At 39.0% G+C, this 22,855-nt stretch overlaps 3 protein-coding genes across 4 annotated transcripts; 2 read left to right on the top strand and 1 right to left on the bottom strand.

The window, feature by feature from the left end:
• Positions 1-293: 293 nt before the first annotated feature.
• LOC117934708 (protein mono-ADP-ribosyltransferase PARP14) lies at positions 294-8,164 on the bottom strand. The gene is made up of 12 exons (XM_034856586.1): positions 7,917-8,164; positions 7,595-7,831; positions 6,895-7,119; positions 6,745-6,799; positions 5,755-5,901; positions 3,882-3,944; positions 3,618-3,794; positions 3,355-3,537; positions 2,593-3,249; positions 2,249-2,385; positions 1,728-1,908; positions 294-1,001 (listed from the first exon to the last, which is right to left on the bottom strand). Exons 2-12 carry the CDS (start codon positions 7,808-7,810, stop codon positions 715-717), a joined length of 2,328 nt encoding a protein of 775 aa, XP_034712477.1. The 5' UTR covers positions 7,811-7,831; positions 7,917-8,164; the 3' UTR covers positions 294-714.
• A 6,184-nt stretch (positions 8,165-14,348) lies between these two features.
• LOC117934586 (growth-regulated alpha protein-like) lies at positions 14,349-19,913 on the top strand. 2 transcript variants are annotated; one of them, XR_004654511.1, is made up of 6 exons: positions 14,349-14,594; positions 14,772-14,880; positions 15,017-15,097; positions 15,517-15,575; positions 15,618-15,948; positions 19,902-19,913. XR_004654511.1 is itself a non-coding variant. In XM_034856359.1 (4 exons), the coding sequence occupies exons 1-4, from the start codon at positions 14,528-14,530 to the stop codon at positions 15,626-15,628; spliced, it is 369 nt and encodes a 122-aa protein (XP_034712250.1). In that variant the 5' UTR covers positions 14,349-14,527; the 3' UTR covers positions 15,629-15,661. The 2 variants fall into 2 exon arrangements, 1 of the variants encoding a protein (XP_034712250.1); XM_034856359.1 differs by lacking the exon at positions 19,902-19,913 and having other exon boundaries at positions 15,517-15,661.
• Positions 18,352-21,889, top strand: cxcl19 (chemokine (C-X-C motif) ligand 19). Its single transcript, XM_034856360.1, has 3 exons — positions 18,352-18,611; positions 20,577-20,712; positions 21,337-21,889. Exons 1-3 carry the CDS (start codon positions 18,560-18,562, stop codon positions 21,434-21,436), a joined length of 288 nt encoding a protein of 95 aa, XP_034712251.1. The 5' UTR covers positions 18,352-18,559; the 3' UTR covers positions 21,437-21,889.
• The last annotated feature ends 966 nt before the right edge of the window (positions 21,890-22,855 follow it).

Raw genomic sequence — 22,855 nt, 5'->3', positions numbered from 1 at the left:
TGATTAATGCAGCGCCAACTTAATATTCAAAATGTATTCCAACTATGCAACTATTAATCCGGAGTATCAATGTTTTTCATTGAGTGCCATAAAGAGCTTTTTCCACCTCTTTACTTTAATCCATAAAGTCAGTTTCTTACAATGTTTTCTTTGTACAACAACAAATGCAAATATTAACCAAATAAAAGAATTTTGTGACAATAAATAACGTGTTATTGTAATTATAACCAGTTGTCATAGTGCCATCCTTTCTTCTTGAGCAACAAAAAGTCTAAAAGTTCATAGACACCATGAATGATTTGACAGATTTTATTAATGCTTAGAGGATTGGCAGTTAAGCTATGATTTCAAAACCGTTTCAAAAGCAGTAAACAGTACATCTTGTCATCTAATAAAGCTAAAGCGTAACAGTTAAACACCTTCATTCCTGGAGAACAAGCCATGTGCCTACCTAGGCAGTTACGTTTGACATATACTGGGAACAATTCTGAGATCTTTCACTTCAATGTACTACATCAAATTTAAAAGATGTACATACACAGTATATTTATGTTAAAATTGTATTCACTTAGCCTACTCTCAAACATACTCAAACATACCCAAAAATTAAACTAAGAATCTAAAGCTTATCATTTACTTTATTCTGAAAACTTTCTGTAGATTTCTACACTGACAAATTCTCACTGTGGAAAATTCATAATTTGTCCCTCATAGTCACTTAAAGGTGATAAGATAGTCTGGGTACGCCTGGTTATCATGAAACACAATATACATGTTGGGGTTGTCTATTTTGTCCACCACACTGTCGAAGCGGTCATGGGGCTGCTGGGCACTGCGAGGAGGAGGGACCATCATGTTGCTTTCGCCCTGAGTGTAGATTCCTGTCAGGACTCTGGCCACGAACATTAACGCGGAATTATCAGCAGCTGGCTTGGAGTACGTGGGGTTGGCTGAGTACCTGGCGTTCACCGCGAAGTAGGTTCCGTGACCGTATGAGGTTGCTGAGAATAGGAGGAAATATGGAATTTACAACAAGTCCTCCCATTGCTTAACCACATATAACCACTATAGTTAAAAGTTTGGGCAACTGAAATTACTTGGTACTGCTGGGTACTGGTGTAAAAGTCAGAGACTTCTGTACTGTAAAACTAAAGAGCTTTCTTGTCAGGAAAGTGTAAACAAGTTATTTTAAGCCTTAGGAAAAATGATTCATTCATTTATTTTTCTGGGACAGTGTCTGAATTACAGTCTCAGAGGAGAAGTTTTTCACAGAAAGTACAGTTGCTTTCAATCAAGGCTCTAGTTAGGATTTTAGAGATACTGAGGTCATCATTCTAGATCAATGCAACCATAACACTCTGTAATCTCAACCGTACACCAAAAGAAAAGTCTGTAAAACTTCCTAATAAAATATTGTCATCTTTTATTGCCCTAGCTGAAAGTCGTTTTGGTGTTATAGAATCAGTCTGTAAAGTACCTACATGTGTAAAAGTCATCTGTAGACTGTAAAAACCAAGGTGTCATTCATGGTCTCTTATGATGAGTCCTCAACGTTGGCAAAATCCCACTCTTTAACACCAACTAGGAATTACTAATAACCAACAGTTAGTCCCTCTGTCAACAAACATTTTCCCCTCTCAACTCCCCTTAACAGGTTCTGCCTTCAAATGTGGCATTACTTTGGACCAGATCATATACTGCTGAAGCACTGAATACTATATCTTTACCATTCTGCCCAGAAAAGCGCCTGTTGAACCCGGTTTTCTTGATAGAGTCACAGTTGTCATGGGTCGTTCCGTGATACAGAAGCTTTTCACCTGCTCCTCCCAGCTGATTGTTTTTATCAGAAAGGTGCTTCTTCTGTCCTTCATAGGCACGTCGCAGATGGACATTCTGCAAGCGCTCGATCTTTCAAGAAAAAAAAGAAACAACAAAATAATGAGCTGCCAAATTTAGACTAATCTAAACTCTTTTCAAGTGCAATGCAGATATTATGCAATTACGCTAGGACTACATAAATATATCAATCAATCAATTTTATTTGCCACATGAAATCGTACAAACAACAATTTCAGTGAAATTTAACAATGTCAAATATAAGAGATGCAATATAACAAAAAAGTAATATTCATATAGATGAAAGCTATTAAGATGATATAGTTCTATCCCACAGGGTGCCAAAATGAAAGGTGCACTCCATGTCTACAGACATTAAAATGTAGGCTTATCTTCAGTGAAAGAGGCCCACCTTCAAAACAGTCTTGTGGACAGTTCGTTTGAAGTCCTGCTTCACTCTCTGGTATTCTGCAGACGACGGCTGCAGTGCAACCACCTTCAAAGATTCATCGGCACCCATGTTGTCCCAGTACAGAGGAAACGTGAAGTCTAAAAAAGTTGTAGGACAATAAAATGTAAATGTAAATGTGTTTTTTTCTAAAACTAAATTTACACCATTCCAACTGCTGTTATGCATTTTGATTTTACCATTGCTGTAAACAGAGTAGCAGAGTTGTATTTAGAAAGAAAAATTAAGTAAGTTATATTCCTTAGATGTCCTTAGAATTTTATAACGTCTCAAAACTATCTTCTCACCTGAAGGATTCTCAAGTCGTTTCAGCTTCGTTGTGTGCCCGGGGAATGGTCCCGTGGCCTCCATCCTCTGCAGATTTACACTCCAATGGATGCCTTGTGCGTCCACTATCCCTCCTGCTACATCATTATTCTCCAGGTTGTGATTAGCTGTTTTGGGGAGTCTCTCCCAGTTGCCACTGTGTCCCAGGATGCACCAAGACACACGGTTGTACAGATCCTCCTCCTCTCTGACTCTCACCTCTCTTCTGAGGGCACCGTGCAGACGGGCGTTAATCAGCTGCATCACCTGGTTGACCCCATCTTTTAACCCGCTCACTGTTAAGGTGCCCGGGCGAGACTGGCCGTTCTGCACGTACAGACCATGGGTCTCAACCAGCTGCATCAGAATCTGCATGTCGTCCTGGGTGAGGCCTTCCAGCTCTTCCTTTTTGAAGGTTTGAGTGGAGCACTGAGCCTGATACAGAGCCTTCAGCTTTGCCATGGCATCATCAACATCTTTTTTGTTGAGACCCAAGAACCGGAAGACGGACTGCTGAATTGCGGAGCTAATACGGTAGAGGCTTAGGTCTGCACTCACAGACGAAGGGTGCTGTTGTTGTTGTTGTTGTTGTTGTTGTTGTTGTTGTAGTAGTACATGAGGCAACTGAGGTACTGGCACTGCAAGGTAGGTAAAACGAATAACAATCAGTGACCATTTGCAAGAAAATAAGATAATTTTGATAAAAGAGACAATTCTAAACTTGTTCTTAAATGGTGAATCACCTCTGTTGATTATAGCAGTGGAAAACAGTTGCTTTGCTTTATCTTTAAAAGCCAAGAAGACATTGATCTTAATCAGGACAAGGCGGATGTCAGTGAGGCAGTAAAGAGGAGTGGACGACGTGGCTGCCTTGATCCCTTGGAGGATGGCGCTTGCCACAACACCAGGGTCCAACCCACCAGCTCCTACACAAACACAATGCAGAATATTACTGGTAGAGTTCAAAAATTGGCATTCAGGCATTGCGAAAATCCAAAAGACTCACCAGCACAAAGGGCAGGAATGGCGACAGACTTTAAATCGTACGATTCACAATATTCCACAATGCGACACATCAGTTGTTGGATGATGACAGCATCCTTGTACCCACAGACATGGAAAATGGCTTCACAGGGGAACAATCCGGCCTGGGACACAAAGACGTCTGCTTGATTCACTTTTGCTACGCACAAAACAACACAGACAAGATTAGTGAGAAGCTTGATGTGTGTGTTGCTTGAGAAATGTCAAGCTGGTCCTCTTTTCTCACCTGCTCTAAGTTCAGCCTCCACCTCTGGTCCAGCTAGGGTTAAGATGTCTTTGCACACACCATCTGTAAAATAAAGATGATGTTTATAATCAGTGGTCAAATGAAACTAAACTAAAATGCAAATTAAACTGACTGAAATACAGTACTTAAACAATGCTTTGCTTGTGTATTTACATTGTTTGTTACATTATACTTCTACTCTGATATATTTTGGAGGCAAGTATTACTACCACTATTAACTACATTTATGTAATAGCTTTAGTTACTTTGCAGATCTCTTACAGCCATGTAAGCAGCTCTGTGAGGCTGTATTTTCAACTAAATGCTAATTTCAGCATGAAAACATATTATATATCCACTAATCAGCATCAGATTTACAAATCGATTGTAAACATAAGGGTTTCAAATAATTGCCAACCAAAGCAAGCACAATTTTCAATCAATTTCAATAAAATGTTTGTATAAAAGGGAATCTAACCAAATTATTCATATTAACATATTTGTAGTAATTTAATGCTAAATTGACCCATGTTGACCCCTGACCCCCTGTTGTTGAACCCGTCTTCTGATTGGTTGCACAAAGCTCACGCGGTTGGCTCAGGTTTGCCAGTACTATCCCAGTTTAGATGAACTACGGTAGTTAGCTAAACCAAACTAAACATGTAGCCTACGTTTTCTTGCTGTATGGTAAGCTAGAACGAGTGAAGGTGGAAGTTGACAGTGTTGCCGAAAGATAGAATGGGACGGTGTCGGCTGAACCTCACCTGGCAAAACTGTCTATGGGGAAAGCGCCACTTAATAAGAAGAAAACAATTGGGTTAGCCTACTAACAACAGAGGAGGATATGCGAGACTACTAGCAACACCGCGCGTGATGCACTTGTGTTATTAGGCCGTATCAGCATGCTTTCTCAGGATTCTTTTCAAGCAGTTGTGTATCTCTTAGACGTTGCGTGACGTCTCTCATGTCGGCCCCATGCGACCGGAGTTTTTCGTGCTTTATGTCAGCTTAAAGCTTATAGACACACCTGAGGCCCAGCCAATGTTACCAGACTCTGCTGTCTCCATGGGAACTAGCTAACGCTGGAGGGTGTGGTGAGTACATATGTATTTCACCTGATTATTAGCAGTCAGTTAAGGACCTTACTATTATTGTTCGTGCATTTTGCCTTCGTTAGTGTGTGTTCCAGCTGTTGTGACGTATGTTTACTTGTCAACCGTTGAAATGATAGGCCATGGATAGTGATGGTTGTCTAGTGTAAGTGGTTGATATGTTTGGAGCTAGATTTGTTTCTTTATTACATGCAAGAAAATAAATTATCCGAGAGAAAAAAAAATTTTGAGAGAAAAAGTTATACACTGATAGCAAAAAAAGCATTTTATGAAGAAAAAAAATATTATTTCTTTGAAAAAATCTCTCGCAAATACTTTCTTAAACTCTCAAATATATACATATATTTTTGTTATCTCACTCTCAAAACCTAAGTCTTTGCTCTTTTTTGCTCTCGTCTCAGGATTTTTTTCTCGATGTGAAAATAATGTCATGGGCGGGGCCACATTGCTATTGGCCAGTCGGGTGAGCACCGTCTTGTCTTGGGAGTCCATCTGAATCATTACACCATTGTCACCACCATAGATGCGCTGCCTTTATTGAGTGCGGAAGTTAGTGTTAGCTAACTAGCAGCCAGCCCACTTCTAAATAAATAACTTTTTAATTATCTAAACACGCTAAACAGTCTCACCAAGTCATTAGAATACATTAACTGGGAACCATAAGTGTCTGTACCGAATGTTGTACCAATCCATCACGTAAATTAAAGCATTGACCTGCTGGTGACCAGCTTTTTTTTAGACCTCCATTAGTTCTCACTTACCGTTTTGAAAGTTAACAAAGTCGGTCGAGTTCACGACAGCATCTGTAACCTCATTAGTGATGTCCCCAAACACCAGCTGTAGTTTAACCCCGCTTCCCAATGTCATTGTGATGTCATCAAGATCGCTAGTGAGGGACCTAAAGATTGCTAAGAGAAATAATACAATTTATTTCATATTTGTCTAATATTAAATCTGAGAAGTGGCAATGTTGAAATACTAAATTGCTAATGAATAGTTAAAACAATGTTTTGAACAGTGTTGGGCAAGTTACTTGTAAAAAGTAATTAGTTACTAGTTACTTCTTCCAAAAAGTAACTAAATTAGATAATCAGTTACAAATTAAAAATATTGAGTTACTTTGGAAAGAAACTAATGCGTTAATTTCAAGGTAATTTTTAAATGCTCAAATGTGACCACACCCCTTTAGCGGAACATAAAATACATGTGCATGTTCAATTAGCAGAAACTCTACACAAATCTAAACTCTTTTAATGTTGCTATAAGACAAAGTGAGACTAGCCTCCAATCAGATGCCGTGTATGTAGATATTATGTCTAGCGGATCAATACAAATAACAACATAGATGTTTTGGAACTTTTTATATTTATTTCCCCTCAACAGGCCACAACTGGGCAAAAATGTGCTTGTTTATATACACTCTTAGGTAGTGGCCTGAGGTTTATGCTTTTGTGTGTGTGTGTGTGTGTGTGTGTGTGTGTGTGTGTGTGTGTGTGTGTGTGTGTGTGTGTGTGTGTGTGTGTGTGTGTGTGTGTGTGTGTGTGTGTGTGTGTGTGTGTGTGTTAGAGCGAGGGAGAAGTGAGAAAGTGACAGCGATTAGCTTCGGAGCAAGTAGCCATCCTAGAGTCATAATGCATGTGTTTTCTCACCATGGTGGGAAATATTTAGCAGGAAAAGTGTTTTGTTTTGTTTCGTTTCGTTTCGTTTCGTTTTTGTAATAACAGTAACTCTATTTAGTCTTAGCACTTTACCTTGGCCTCCCTGATTCATGTTTGAGCTGAGGTGTCTGTTGACATCATGGTAGCACTGTAAATAAGAACGTCAACATTAAACACTTTGTTATTGGATAAATCATGCATGCACGCATCTTAAAAAGCAGTTGTTCAGGTGTTGATAGTCACCGCCTCAGAGTCAGGGTAGTCTGGTTTAATGACGATGTGGATGGTGGAGAGAGACCCAGAGGATGCAGATAATCCAAACTGGCGAATGTTCTCAGTCAGCACTTGAATGGCTTCTCTTAGCGGGTATTTTAAAGCAATTCCAGGTCCAATGACTGGAAAGGCCACTGAGCACAAGCCCAGCTGTACACAGAGGTCCAAACACTTCTTCAGCCCATTACCAAGCACCTGGAAAAACAGTAGACATTTTCTCAAGTGTTTTCAAAAGGTACTCCTTCATTTAACATTGCTTCCTAAATGTGTAAAGTAAGCTAACATAACATAAATTGGAGTTTTGTAGAGCTTAACAAAATTATGGTTGAAGAAAGTTTTGCCTGAAGTCTCTGGAAAAAAAAAAAGTGCCATGCTGAGAACCAGATACACTAGCTTGTTTCAAGCATACTCCCGCCTTAACATCATGAATGTCATACTAATTCTTTGTCGATCCAACCACTGAGGTTTTAGTCAACCAATAGCATTTTCTGTTAAGATTCCGCCTGAAGATAATGTTATACATTCAAATCCTCCATTAGAATCATCTAGATCAATATTTCGATTGTGCTGGTATAAAGCCCACTACATTGGTGTCATGTCAGTAAGTTGACCTTTAATTTTGGCTTGTCTTTTGCCCTTACCTGTTGTATTTTGTAGTATTTTACTTTACCTTCACACTCTGCCCTCTGACTCCATCCCATTGCAAGCACTCAATGAAGAAGAGCTTGGAGCAGCACAAAGATGGAGGCGCATCAACCTGCAGAACACCACCAGGGACGAGGGTACAATTCGTTGCCATTAAGTCAAACTTTGACTTGACTGCGTCCCCGGCTTTCTTCAACAAGCTTTGACCAATTTTAGTAGAAGTTAGCTGTCTGTTGAGCATGGGAACCACCCACACATGCACCTGTGGAAATAATATAAAATATCAATGCCGGTGGTTGCATTGCGGCTGTATTATGTTGTATAGAGTAGAATAGTAAATGTTGAACCTGCTCATCCACCAAACTGCCAAGGCTGACATCAGACTTGTCTTGTTGACCCCAATGCTTCCGACAGTGCTGCTGCTCAATCTGGGCATGGGTTGGACTGTGAAGCTGCTGCTGCTGGAGCAGGTGATGCCTCCTGGTTTCATTTTTGCATTTGAGGAGTGCACACCTTGCTGTTCCCTGACAATAACCTGAAAGGAGGTCTCGACCAGCTCCTTGCCCACTTTACCCTCTGCTTGAAAGTACTGCTGAGCTCCCGGTCCATCTAGAACCAGAGTGTCTAACGTCAGACTGGCTAGTGCTGAGTTTAGAGCCTGCTGGGTTTCCTGGACCAGATAACGGGGACCAGACACAAGCACACAAGGGTATGGAAAATGTGAGGCTTTTAAGGTCACCATGGTTTGCTTCATGCCAATCATTCCTAAGATTTTATCAAAACAGTCGAGCAGTTCAGGATGCGGTAGGTGAAGCACTTCTTGTGTCACGCCTTGGTTTATCTGGTAGTCATGTAGAACCTCTTTGAGCTTGTTCACATTTTCACTGTAGCCCACAAGTTGTACCTTGGTTGTTGCGGTTCCTGGGATGAAGCTGACCTCCACTCTGAGCTCTCGAGAGTTTTCCTGGTTCTTGGCTTTTATGAGGATTTCCTTCACTCTGTCTAGATCTGGAGGTACGGCTGCAGCTCCCTGTAGTGGCACATTGGCCACAGTAAGATCTCTCTGCACTGCTGCCTCAGCCTCATCCAGGGCATTGGAGGACAAACTGGACAGGACTAGATCTGACACCACCTCTAGGAAAACAGGATTTCTGAGGCTCTGCTGGAAGCGAGCCTGGTACTTTGAGATGGCACAGCTGGATTTTATAAAAGTCATTAAAGCTGGGCAGAGCTGAACTCTCTTTTCCTTTACATTTTTGATTAGTTCGTCAAGTTTCTTAGCTCCTGACTGCACTTCCTTGTCAGAGCCCTCCAAGATGATCATGCCACTGCCTAATATGATTTTAACATCTGGGTAATGTGCACGCATTTCTCGACTAAACTCTTCTTCTATCAGTTCAAATTTCTTCTTCACAAATGGTAATTCCTTCCGAGTTGGCAGGCTTGTCTCTAGGTTTGCAATCCTCTCATTTACAGCCTTAACTTCCCCCACCACCACAGCATAGCCGCTCTCCGTGTACACTTTGATATCGTCGGTTTCCAAGGAGGGGTTCTGCAGTAAGATTTTTATCTTTTTTGGCTCAACCACATGATAGCAGAGGTAGGTCTCAGTAAGATCGATGAAGACCCGATCCACCTGTAACTCCCATTTATCTGCACTACCAAAAGCTCCTCCAGGCCCCTTCTCAATATCCCCCCTAACCACTGCCTCCTCATTATCAAAATCCATCTCCACTGTGCAGCCGATAGAAGAGAGCTGCTTCTGTAAGACTTTATGTGCTTTAAGGTTGTCTCTCAGGAAATACAGGAGGAAAATATCCAGCGTGTAAATCTTCTCAAGGCCTTTTGTGTTTGCTTTTGTGTATGCCTAAAGAAGAAAAGCAATATCAAACAAAATAATTATTTTATAGCAATGTAAGTCTAGTAAAAGGCATCTTTTATGATCTATAAATTACAAAAAACATCTTAAAGAGGTGTGTGTGTGAGTGTGTGAGTGTGTGTGTGTGTGTGTGTGTGTGTGTGTGTGTGTGTGTGTGTGTGTGTGTGTGTGTGTGTGTGTGTGTGTGTGTGTGTGTGTGTGTGTGTGAGAGATCAGCCTACACTACAACATTTGATTGTCAGAGGTTGAATGTGCTCAGAAATCCCCCCCAAACTGGTCTGGCCAGATTCTTTTGCTCTGACATTTGGGATTGTGTGTTTACTGTCATCATAAAAGCATCACAGAACAAATTTTTGCTCACCTGGGATTGACTAGTGGATTTCTGATCAAGTGGTGAATTAGTTCGGCTCACAGTCAGACGTAGGTCTCCACAAGGAAGGGAGATACTGTGAAACTTCCTATGCAAAACCCTTTCCTGGTCTGTAAAAAAACAAAAACAAAGTCCAAGGTCTCAACAAAATCCTACATTAAACTAGAACTGCAAAGTGTACTATAACTATAACTAATTTCTACTAAACGACATTTCTTACCTTCTTTTTGCTTGAAACAGATTTTATAGGTGTTGCCTCCAGCCTTTTCAATCATTCCGCAATCCCCTCCCCCAGAATCCCGTCTTTTTTGAAAGTGCCTCCTGATTTTCTCCTTTTCTCTGTCAGTCAGATCTTTCGCCTCAAAGAACAACGGATGTTGGTATTCATCCATTTTACCTACAGTTCTCAACTTAATAACCTTCAATATTTATGGCACTTCTTAGAACACCACCATGGCTCTCAAGTGAACAATCTAATCTGAATTTGTTAGTTTCTCTTTCACTTAACTCACCTCATGATTACGTGTTTGCAAATACAGTAGACACACCCAATGACTTACATAGTTAATATTTACTTTTACCGTACCGTGGTCAGTGGTACTGCAATGTAATGATGTTAGGATAACTATTCCATCAATTATGATGATGACACCATTTCTCACATTTTGGTTTCCTATGATAAAATTAAAATCCTATACTAACAATTGGCAGTGGGTTTGTCAGAGCTTGTTTGAAGAAACTATGTGCGGCTGCTGGAAGGAGGGTTTCAGTAGCACGAGGCTTTAGAGAGATGATCCTTCAGGTACCCAAGCACCTCAAATCTGGGCACAGTTTATGATTTTATTTCCCTCAAAGTTCCCTATAAGTTATTTTGCTTCAATGAACAATGGGTGTCGATATGCATCCATTTTACCTGAAATTCTGAACTTGAAAGAAAGGTTTTTCATCAAGTATGGCAGCTGTGCATTGCCCGGCTTTTCAGTAAAAGGCACCTAAGCTGCTTTAATGTAGTTTCAGTCCAAGTACTGAAAGCATTCCCCCTCCCACCCATTTTTATATTGAGATTTGGCAAATGCACATGCCCAAAATGATGTACACCATTTCTGCCTCATTGTACATGAAGCATGATATTGATGGTGGTAAAAGTTATAATGGGGATACGAATAAAGATGTCTATATATATATACAGGCATCATAAGGACAATTATTCAGCCAATAATGGGGGTGACAACAATTGTTTTATTTTTGGCATTTTATGTGTTTGTGTATTCGATAACAGACAGAGGATAGATAGATTACAGGAAATGAGGGCCAAGAGACATGGGCAATGTTATGTTCTGACATCAATGGTTTCTGGTAGTTTCTCAATTTAGTATGTTTTGATTTCACACCATAATTTTTTTTTTTTGCCGGATTAAGGTCTATTCTGAAACGTTGGCTTTGTCACCATTAAAAACAAAACAAAAGGGACAACAAGAAGTTCTTGAATTAAAATGACATCCTGCATCTTTACAGCACAAAACCACTAGATGTCCTACTTAGACTTAAAAACTCTACTGATCCACTGAGAACTATAAAACAGCAGTTTAACCCTCAAAGGTCAAAGGGCATGTTGACATATCTTCCTAAATTTACCTTTTTAACGTATTTGCATATAAATAATCCCTGTGTGTTCAGAACAAACCCAGTTTTCCCTATAGTGACCGCCACATTTTTTCTAGAGCAATGTGTAAAGAGATAATTTGGCTTCCATTCAATTTCAACACGCTTCTACCACACACTTCAACCACCTAACCTTTCCCTCAATTCCTTTTGACCATTTCTTGGCTGGTACTAATTGCCAGAAAATGAACTAGCTGTTTCCCCCTGCTTCCAGTTTCCACGCTAAGCTAAGCTAAGCTAACCAGCTGCATAGGAAAGTTTATTAAAGGATAGACCCTTGAGATGAACCATCTAGTTTTCAAGCTGGTCCACAGTAGCTTCATATTTAATGGACAGACATGAACATGGTATACATTTTCTTAACCCACTCTTTGCAAGAAAGATAATAGGCATAGGCAGTTGAACTGTTCTTTTAAAAGAATAATTTAAGTATCTTACAACTTGTCTCATAATTTTGGCCTCTCTGAATATAGCTCACGCTAACTTTGCACTTACCACCTTTGCAGTGCGACCCTCCATAACCTCACCAAATACTTAGTCAAATTTTTTATAAGTCATTTCAAATGTTTGTCTCAAAGTTAAACCAAAGTAAATGCATAAATTAGCTTCCTGGATTAGTTATTATAGATAACTGCATAGGGATTCTCTGTAGGAAAGTCACATGCATTTGTTGTTACTGTTGTTTTAAAAATCCCAGCTTTTAATGACAAGTAATATTTACCATCATGAGCAAAGATGAAGGAACTGATACAATTGAAAGATTGCACGACTCCTGGCTGACATCATTCCCTACCCAGACCTGTAATCTTTTGTTTAATTTAACGACTAGTAGGGCATAGGAATGTGGTGGGTGTTGTGTACGCAGTAAGTTTGATCGTAGTTTACATGAGGTGAGTAGTGAAGCACAGTAGAAGACAGCAATAACACAAAAATTTGATTTCAGTATCAGTACTGACACTTTTAAATATTAAAAGTGACAAATGTACTATAACGTAGGGAAGAATCATGTGTCATTAATTATAATCTGAATATCCAACTTCTGGATACATTTTTATTACTGTAAGGAAGTGTTCTACATTGGCGAGCAGATGGCACCTTTGTTTTATGTTGAGTGCTCCCTTTCTGTTTGGCTTGCCGTAGCACGGAGCCTTTTTGACCCTCCGCAGCCACCAGAGGTTAGACTAGGTAAACCCCGCCCACTTTCCTAGCGATTTGATTTCACCCTGCAGCTTGGTCTGGAAACCTGCCCATTTAATTCTCCTGCTTGAGTTCACAATTTTTACGGGAACCAATCACAAACTGGCTTATCTACCTGGCGCGCTATTGGCGGGTTTAACAAGCGACCAAGCAGCTTCTTGTTTACATTCAACATAGCGGCCAGCAGACGCCACCCAAGCGCAGCAAACCCATTAAGACCGCTGTCGCTTCTACATCACCGGATCGTTGGTCTGATTGGTTGAAGGACTATCCAATCGCGTACAGAGTCATTTGAACTATGCCCGTTGGTCAAGCTTCTTGTGCAGAGAATTTACAGAGCAGACCAATGCTTTATCTCAAATCTATTGAGCTTGGCTTGGTCTGGTGATAGTCAGACTAACCAGAGGTCATATTCCCTTTTCTTTTCCAAAAGGCTCAATAATAGGAAGGTTTTGCTTGTCTAAACCACCAGTTGGACACCTGTTTTCCCCTTCCCTGCCACATGCCCTGGTATATCCATCATGCTAAATAAACACAACGCAGAGTCAGACATTGCTGGGGCTTGCGGCCTGACAGATATTGTTACAGTACCATAGCGCCGTAACCCATTTATTGTGAATTGACCAATTTCAATTACTGTTTCCTTTTAATGTGTGAAAAAAAATGCTATTCAGACAAATTTATATTTTATTAATTCCTTTCCATTTTAAAAATTCTCATTGAAGAAAAGTAATTTCCATGTCCAGAGTACTATTGGGATGAATAGTCACAAGCCATTTAGTGATGCAATGTTAAAAATTTTTACTATTTAGACAAAAAGAATATCTTTGATCATTTTTCACTTTCTCTGAAGTGAAAAATGCTCAATATCCTTAGAATAGCTTTTAATTCCATAGTATCAATGCCTTGGGAACACTGCACATTCAATTCCAAATCAAAACATGATCCATATTGATCAAGTTTGTGTTCAGAAAGTGAAGAAAAGGGAATATTAGGCAACCTATTCAGTTTGTGTCTTTTTTTAGCAATGGGACTGGTGATTTCCCCTCTCCAATTAACTTTTTAATCAAAGTCTGCTGCTTCTCAAAGCAATGTCTGGAACAACCCATTTCAGTGTTTCAGTGTGAAATGCACTATAACCAGCATGCACAACATTTGCTTCCTTTCTTCCTTAAATGTGGGCCATAATTGATACCTGTTTCTTCACAGAATCAATCGCGTTACTAATTAAACACAACACTGCTATTATTTTGAGCATGCCCCTTTCAATTACAGATTCAATTACTCAATTCAATTATTAGTCTACAACACTTAGTAATACATTATTTGCCATGTAGCAATATCACTTCTACCAAAAAATATGATTCATAAGGTTAGTGATGTTGGACCAAACTGTACAGGTGAGAAGGATCTGACAGCAGCTCTGCAGTAGAAATAATTTTTGTGTAAAGTGACTCAAAAGAGATCATATTTCGGAGTAGGAGTTGAATCATGTCAGATATGCAGCATCGATAAAGCAGAGGCCACTCTTAAAGACAAACATGACTCAACGTGTTCCTCGACGCACAGGAAGTCTTTAAAGGAAATAACGCTGACGGTAAAGTCCGATCAACAATGAATGGGTTACAAAATCTTGAGTAACAGTGTGGAAAAAAGGGGGGGGGATGATTGCAAACACATTTCTTAGGAAAACTGTTCCCTGAGAGAGTATAAAAGTAAGGTGCAGAAAACATGATGCTCACAGTATTGCACACTCAACACGGGAGGATTCTTCAAATCTGAATAGATGCCTGCAAAAACGAAAGGCTTTGCTTCAGTTTCTGAGATACAAGGATTCTACATCATTTAAGATGAGGATGACTTCTTCAATCCAGTGCATCATTGTCCTAGCCTGCTGTATAACTTACACTTCAATGGGTAAGTGTGTTAATTTATAGATTGTGGAAAGCTTTTTGGCTGTTTTTCTGCATTACATGGTTTTACATGAGTTCAACCTTGACTGAGTTTTACATATCAGAAAACATGGGAGGTGGAACTCTAGCTGTTGCATGGATTTTTTACAGCGTAAATGTTAAACTGTCTCAATTTTTCCAGCTATTTTGAAGTGCCAGTGTGTAAAAAGAAGCAAGTCTCTTAATGCCTCTCTCATCGCTGGTGTCAAGGAGTATCCGCCTCGTCCATACTGCAACCAACAAGAAGTAATGTAAGTGTCTGCAGTAACCTGAGCAAAAAGTAGTTTTTTAATTTTTCAGTGTTTACTGTTAATTTTCCAATGAGCGTAATTTGTAAGTGTTGTGTAAAGAGTTGTTCTACATTAAAGCTTTCTCTTTCTCATACAGTGCCATACTGAAAGATAAGCGCTTACAGTGTCTTGACCCCAGTTCAAAATTCACCCAAGCAGTCCTGCAGACAATAAAAATGTAAGTCCAAAGCTTTTTTCTTTCCTTTTTAGTTTTTTTAATTTATTTTTAGACCTTTTATTATTTTATACGTAGGACAGCTGAAGACATGAAAGGGGGGAGAGAGAGAGAGAGGGGGGGAACGACACACAGCAAAGGGCCACAGGTTGGAGTCCAACCAGCGGCCGCTGCGTCGAGGAGCAAACCTCTGCACATGGGCACGTACACCCCAAAGTTCTCTACCCAGGCGCCCAAAAGCTTTTTTTCCATGGTGTGCTTTCATTAGCCATCGTTCCGACACAGTGTAAACTAATACGCATGTAATTAGATGAGAGAAGTAGAGAGAGAAGAGAAAAATAGACATAATTCCAAAAAGCTGGAAACCACTGTTTCAGATGATAAAAATGTCAAAGGTTAAACATAAAATGCTTTCTTTACAGGCAGAGGGCGTTCCATGCTCATAAGAGGATCATCACCAGCCCAAAAACAACCACATCATCAGCCACAGAGTCAGCTACAGTATCACCTACAGCAACACCAACATCATCATAATGCAAAGGTGTTTATCATCGTTGCAATTAAATAGAGATATCTAATTTGTACACCTTCCCAAATAAAGGGTATGGTTGCTGTTTGTTTCTACAAAGTCAAACCCAGGGACTCGCTGAAACAAGTGAAATAGTTTCACTTCATTTGTTTAGAGTGTTGTTCACTGGAAGCTAAAAGTTAATACTCCATAACTGAGGATGGGCACTTTTAGTAGACAGTTTGTGAAGCGAGAATATTCTTCCAGGTAAACAGATGCGTGTATGAAATGTGATTTAAGTAAGCTGGTAAGACTATTGTATTTCCATCTTAAAATAATGCCTTAAGTATTTTTTATTTTTTTTTAACACAACATCTTTAAGTAAATTGTAACAGTATTTCAAACTTGTGTGAAAAAGACTTGTTCATGTTGTAATTCAAACTGGCAGATAATAATGTGAAGGTCAGTCATGTAAGACATTATTGTAAAAGTTTGTATTTATTTATACATTATACTCTTAAGTGTGCCCTGTTTTTTTTTCAGGCTGAAATCATAATTTACGCTACTGACTTTTGACATGTGATTCTGTTAATGATGGGCTGCAAGACTGCAATAAATATGCACGATTGTAAATAAAACTCGATTTTGGAATGTTGTTAATATCTAGTTTACAGTGCAAAGCAGCTAGTGACATATTAGCATCTTTCTCCTCTAGATGCACTCATTGTTATCAGTATTTGCAACATAAATTGCAAGGTGTAATTATGCAAAAAGACTAAGGTGCAACTGTATATGGTCAGTAATAGAAACATTGTAAAAACCACTAATTTAGAAACTAAAGTATGGAGCCAGAGCCTAAACAAGATCGAGTCTACTGCTACGTCTGCGTATTAACGTCTGTGTGCTAACGTCTGTGTGCTAACATGCTGATGTTTTCTCTAATTGGATTTCTCTGTCAACGTTATCTTTGGTCTTTTCATGTCTGCCATGATGTCCATAGAGGCTGCTGAACCCGGTCAGCATTGCGATCATAATCATTTGGTCATGAATCAAAACACTGGATTTAATACCAGGTGATGGTGTTTGATGAAAACATCTGGATCAACAATTTGATTGCAATTCAACCTGAGGGGGATGAGGATATCAAATTTCAGTGAAGACATTTCACTCAACCAGAAAAGTAAACCCGCTGGTGCTCGAGGAAAAATCAGGCCATCACCAAGGTCATTAGGATCACCATCTGGAAACCATGCATGTCTGTAACAATAATGTAATGCAAACAATTCCTCCAGTACTTATTGAACTACTTCAGTCCGGACCAAAGTAGTGGACCAACTGACCAACAATACTGTTCATAGAGCTATGCTGCTAGAATATATATGTATTTAAATATGTACTACTCTGGGTATGCAGGCTCTCTTTCTGTCTGTTTCAGAAAAAGAATTCAAGTCATAAATGTATTATCAATGACACCCTCTGTTGCAATCGTTATTGCGAAACAATGGCTTGTGTAATAGCCTAACACAAGCCTTCTATAAAACGTGTCTGCTGCTGAACTGGATTCTATAAAGCCCCCCCCAGCCCTCCATCCTCTTGCTTCACTCTGGTCTGTAATAACAAAGTGAAATATTATCAGTAGACAAAAACAAGCTAGTAAATTAGTACTCATGACAGCTTCTTAGGGTTCTAGTACTGTCCTGAAACACTTAAGAGCAGAAATAAACTGGAAAACGATTCTGTGTTTGTGGATGTAGAATTCCCCTCCTTCAAAAAATCCCCTTGAAATTGTTTTTTAAAAGAATAACATTTTGCCAAGTCATACTGTAATACATCATCATATTTTTTACAGTCATGTGGCCTTGAGGCTTGATATTATGACCCACTTTTATCCCACATTTATAACCCAAACATCTGACAGAGACACATGCCTTTAATCATAAGGGAGTAATATTTCTCAAGTAATGCCTGAAAGGGCTCTGTCATTTAAAAAGATGATTTTGGCTGCTATATTGGTAATTAATTTAATTATGTCACTGATTCTTGATGAACAGATAATTAGGTTGAATTTCAACCTCTTGACTTATTAGCAAAACTTAAAGTCAAAGAGACATTGAAACAAATCTTTATTTTGGTGTCAGTTTGACATCAAAACAAATTGATTGAAACTATAAATGGCGGTTACTGCTGTTCAAGTGTTCTTTCTTATTGTTTTAGCTGAACTGGAACAGAAATTATTCAGTTAAAATGGATGATGCTGTTCTGCCCTTGTTGCCTTGTTTTCTGTGAAGATTTCTGGAAGTGATATAAAGTAGTGTTTTATGTGGAGTGATCATTGTGCCAGCTAACCTAGGGAAAACACTGCAAAATGACACCAAAACAAACAAACACACAGGAACTCGCATTGTAAATCTATTGTGCTGTATGTACTACATAGTCTGACAAACCCCCAAGACCAAAGACAACAACACAATCTCATATAGATATCATATGTGCAGTAGCACCAGGCCATTTTCCTTTTCCAAAGTCAGGGAGAAAACCAAGTTGAATACTTCTGCAGAGCTTTAATAAGCAGAAGCGATATGAAACTGTTCGCTGATCGTCAAGACAGACATGCTTTGTCTGTATGACTAATTTCTCTCTTCGCCAACCGCAAACACACCGTGTCTTAACCTCAACGGGGCCTCTTGTCTGTCCCTGAACTCATCGTCCCATGACTACCTTCTGCTGCACATGTGAATGCACCATAGTGAAACCAAGGTGCCCCCCACCACACACACATACAAACTGAGGTTTTTCTCCATTTCCCACAGCTAAGTTCATGAAGAGCACATGATTGCTGTATGTGTAAATATTGGAAATCAGATTGTATATAAACAGTTGCAACAGCTGAATGATATCTGTCTGAGTTGAAGAACTTAACAGGCAACAGCATCTACATATAAACAAGCACAAACAAGATGAAGCTCTGCATCCTGCTCATGTTTGCTACCCTCTCCGTCCTCGTTTACGGTAAGAGCACTACTACATTATTTGTGAATAAACATTCCTCTGTAATAGTAAGGTACTAAACCTTAGGCATTTGGAATAAAGTGGGTTGGTGAAGGGTGATTACGTTGCTCTTCAATAACTCCAGATACTGACAGGTTTCCTTCAAAGTTGTACTCATTCCAGGATAGATAATCGTCAATGTGGAAACAGGATTTTAATAGGATGTGAGACATGCTGCCAAAGCCTTAAAGCAAGTAAATGTTTCTAGATACAGAGGTTTGCAAAAGTATTCATATCCCTTGAACTTTCCCTCATGTTGTCATGTTACTACCACAAATGTTATGTCTTATTATTTAATTTTTATGTGATAGACCAACACAAAACGTCGCATAATTGTGACGTGGTAGAAAAATGATACATACATGTTTTCAATATTTCTTACAAACAAACAACTGAAATGTGTGGTGTGCAAAATTATTCAGCCACCTTTACTGTGATACACCTAAATAAAATCCAGTGCAACCAAATGCAACCAAATAAAACAGGATATACCCAGGATAGGAGAAGCACTTGAGCCTGCATGCAGTCGAACCGACCTCTGGCCTATCAGAGCACGGCCTGTCTGTCATGTGTGCCAAGAAATCAGCACGGATATTGAAGCTGTAACGATGGCTGACAGGAAAAACCAAGGTGCTCTGATAAGTTTGCTGTTTTGTACAATTGAACACAGGGCTCGACAGAAGTATGTATGTTGTATCACATGACAGACAGGCCGTGCTCTCATAGGCCAGATGTCGGTTCCTGGGTAGCCCGGATGTTACTGTGTCAATATTTAACTTGAAGTTTTTGATCTGAATTTGAGCAATAGATTTTGACAGATGTTTTCTTTGAAAATTGTAACTTGAAATTTGAGATCTGAATCTGAAATTTTTTAAGTAGATTTTTTTGGGATCTGAATTTGTAACCATTGAAAAATAGTGATCAATATTCAGGTTTTTAAAATGGAAAAAAATTTTTTAAAAATTTTAAAAGAAAATAAGTATTCACTGCATTTTAAAGACTAATATCTCATACATTCCACCACTGAAGGTAAAGTAGGCAAAAACTAAATTCAGCCATGGTGTTCACTAATATATATAATCTATGATGTAATGTTGAACAAACGGCTTTATGGTACTTTTACTTTTCACATCATGCCTTGGAATTTATGTTGTAGAGAACAGGAAGGTGACCGGGGGAGAAAAGAGGGAAGTGCCCATTGTAACAATGTCACAATACCAAGCCCGCTGGTTCTGATGAAAGCCTCGTCAGGATTTGATTCATAGATTAATGAACAAATCAAGTGTTGCACCATCACACTGACACCATGCCAAGTTTCCAGTGAAATTAAACCAGAACAGGGCCAGCAAAAATTAGAACCTCACTCACTTCACTAGAATTTCTCGGAAACCCTGCATACTGGGCAGTGTCAGTGTCTGAGCTGATAAGATTTCATTTAAACACAACATTCATCATTGAGCTGATAATGTCAAAGCACCAGCGATAGTTACATTTCTGGGAGTAAAAAATTCAAGTTTCACTACACTCAAGACCAAGTTATAGAAAACATCTGCATTTCAAGACGTGCTCAATTTGACAAAGACCTTGAGCCGGTGTGAGATTTGTGAGTACCAGTAATGCAGCGTTTCATTGCCTTGAGTAAAACGTCCAAGATTGTTTTTTCTCTTCCTCTTTTTCTTTCCTCATTTTGTATTGGCATTTTTTTTTACTCTTAATCATTGTCCATTTATAGTATTCTACTTAATTATAAAATACTACATAAGAAACATTGAACAAAAAAACAAACATCTGCACATGCTCTGATCTTTAAAGTAAAACTGAAACCTAATTAGAGTTACAAGTTTATTTTCACAAGTGATTTAGAAAAGGTCTGACATGAATGAGAAGCCACTGTGATACGTTTGTCTGTTTAAAATCCAACGACAGGAATGCCGCCAATCAGTAGGGACTACAACACACACTGCCGGTGCCTTCAGGTGGAGTCGAGGATCATCCCTCCAGATAATCTGAAGAGCATCAAGCTCGTCCCCGAAGGGCCCCACTGCCCGGATATAGAAGTCATGTAAGCGCTCTCACATTCATTCATGGCTGTATAATCACAGTAATCACACAAATCATAACAATTTTATAGTAATAAGGGAGAAGGTAACAACTATTTTGATTGTCAATTAATCTGCAGTTTAAATTATCATTTTAGCATTTCACAACCAAACATTTTTTAAAGGTTATTACAATTATCCAGAGGCCAGAGTGATTTCTTCAAATTGCTTATTTTGTCCAAAAAGAGATTACATTTACAGTGATATAAAATTCAATATAAATGCAGGGCTCCAGGGCACTCATGTCCTCGGTTTCTGGGATTTTTTGTAGTTTTCTAATGGTCTGAAGGGATTTAGCTTTTCCATCTGAAACAACATTTAGATCATTATGTTGGGAGATACCATTTACATGGTACAAAATAAAAAGGATAATTGTACGTAAAAAGTGAAAAATAATTCTTTAAAACAACTTGTCTCACGTGTAGCTCTTCGAACAACCTTGTTATTGAACAGTGCCATACAATTGAAATTGCCTTGCCTTTGTGACAGGATTAAGATGATTGTGTATATAGAATTTATAGAAAAAATAAAGAAGTGTGGTTGCTTTTCAATTCTGGCCCTAATTGTGGACCTTTTCTCGTGACCAGAGCTGGACTGGCGAATGGGGAGAAGGTGTGCCTGAACCCTCGGTCCTCCTGGGTGAAGAAGCTAATCCAGTTTGTTCTTGACAAAAAACTACATCAGTAGGGAGGAGAAGCACTTCCTAGGAATCAAGGATAATACCGTGACACAAATAACATTTTGAAAATGATCTGTTGAACTTTTTTTTGCAACAATGAGCCATGCTGTTTTACTTTAATAAATAACAATTAACCCACGCTGTGTAACTTATATAACCTTTCTGTTGTTAGTGTTAATATTTTCTAAAACATTGATTCTGGACTTACATTGACTATGCGCACACTAAAACAGATGTGTGTGATTATGTAAAAAACGCACATGAAAAGTAAGCAAGTTTAATTGTACTCATGAATTCAGGTGTGACAATATATTAATCATTCTGTGTCAAGTTTGGTTGTATGACCTTTTGAAAGCCAATGAATGTAGCATGAAATATGTCATACTATTTAATACTGTGTGGAGCTTCTCCAACATATCATTTGCCTTGATAAATCCCCTATCCTTATGACTTGTGTGAGGATTAAAAGAAAAACAAATACATGTTTAAAAGCAAAATTTGTTGTCTTCCATTCAAACCTGCTTTGCTCTGGATGTGAATCCTGTCGCCACATATTTGTATAAATACCCTGTTGAACACTTTTTTTCAAGCAACAAAGTTTTAACAAACTTCAACACCGTATAGCCGCCAACAGAAGATGCACAAACAATAGACACATAAGACAAAATGTACAATAAGAAGACTACATTTAATACTTGCATTGACCCGTTTTTCTTATCCAGTTGTGGTGTCCAGATAAAGGTTAAATTTTTCTGCCATGACAGAGTTTTGTGCAGTTCCCATGATGCATTGTTATCTAACCCCTGGATCTTGGCTATGGGTTTGCTGCATGGTGGGAGACTTCCAGATAACTACAAAACTGTTTATGTTACAGAATTGGTTTAATTCAATGAAACACCTGGACCAAGTTGTTTTCTAAGAAAACAAGAATATCTGCCAAGAAAAAGAATATGCTGTCAACACTGCTAGCAGAATATGACAAAAAAGTTGTATTTGTTTTGCAATTTTCATGATAACACAGGTTAAAAGTTGTGGGGCTTACTGAAATCAGGAGGTGTGGGAAATGGATCAGAAGATAAAAATAAGGTTGGGCTAACAACAGTGCTGGTAAAAAGTTCTCAATGTAGGACTAGGTGAAGAGGTTTAAACTACTAATTTAATTTAACAGCTAATGTATTTCGCTTTATAACATTCACCACGCTGCAATGTTTAATAAGTTTGGAGTGTTTGTGTGTCATCAGAAAGACTAATCAGAGCTGTAGCTGCCCACTTATAAAGAGAAAGGTTTGTTTGCTCTGTTCACACTCACAGTTACAGGGAGAGAAGAAGAAGCCCAGTACAGCCACAGTCTGACCTGTTGACCCCTAAAGAACTGGTCCACTGGGACAGTTGGGGGTTTATGGCCCTCTCAGAGTGCAGTGGTGGTG

This window comes from Etheostoma cragini, chromosome 19 (genome assembly GCF_013103735.1).
Source record: "Etheostoma cragini isolate CJK2018 chromosome 19, CSU_Ecrag_1.0, whole genome shotgun sequence".
In the NCBI taxonomy this organism is placed as follows: domain Eukaryota; kingdom Metazoa; phylum Chordata; class Actinopteri; order Perciformes; family Percidae; genus Etheostoma; species Etheostoma cragini.
This window is presented reverse-complemented; position numbering and strand designations above follow the sequence as displayed.

What these genes read in the sequence shown, in the direction of transcription:
- LOC117934708 (XM_034856586.1), bottom strand. Translation starts at nt 7,810, where the DNA reads ATGCTCAACAGACAGCTAACTTCTACTAAAATTGGTCAAAGCTTGTTG. An exon ending in GGAGGCTGAACTTAGAGCAG is followed by an intron (nt 3,795 to 3,881) that starts GTGAGAAAAGAG and finishes TTTTGTGCGTAG; the next exon opens with CAAAAGTGAATCAAGCAGAC. An exon ending in CACTGCTATAATCAACAGAG is followed by an intron (nt 3,250 to 3,354) that starts GTGATTCACCAT and finishes CCTACCTTGCAG; the next exon opens with TGCCAGTACCTCAGTTGCCT.
- LOC117934586 (XM_034856359.1), top strand. Translation starts at nt 14,528, where the DNA reads ATGAGGATGACTTCTTCAATCCAGTGCATCATTGTCCTAGCCTGCTGT. An exon ending in TATAACTTACACTTCAATGG is followed by an intron (nt 14,595 to 14,771) that starts GTAAGTGTGTTA and finishes CAATTTTTCCAG; the next exon opens with CTATTTTGAAGTGCCAGTGT. An exon ending in TGCAACCAACAAGAAGTAAT is followed by an intron (nt 14,881 to 15,016) that starts GTAAGTGTCTGC and finishes TTTCTCATACAG; the next exon opens with TGCCATACTGAAAGATAAGC.
- cxcl19 (XM_034856360.1), top strand. Translation starts at nt 18,560, where the DNA reads ATGAAGCTCTGCATCCTGCTCATGTTTGCTACCCTCTCCGTCCTCGTT. An exon ending in CCTCTCCGTCCTCGTTTACG is followed by an intron (nt 18,612 to 20,576) that starts GTAAGAGCACTA and finishes ATCCAACGACAG; the next exon opens with GAATGCCGCCAATCAGTAGG. An exon ending in TGCCCGGATATAGAAGTCAT is followed by an intron (nt 20,713 to 21,336) that starts GTAAGCGCTCTC and finishes TCTCGTGACCAG; the next exon opens with AGCTGGACTGGCGAATGGGG.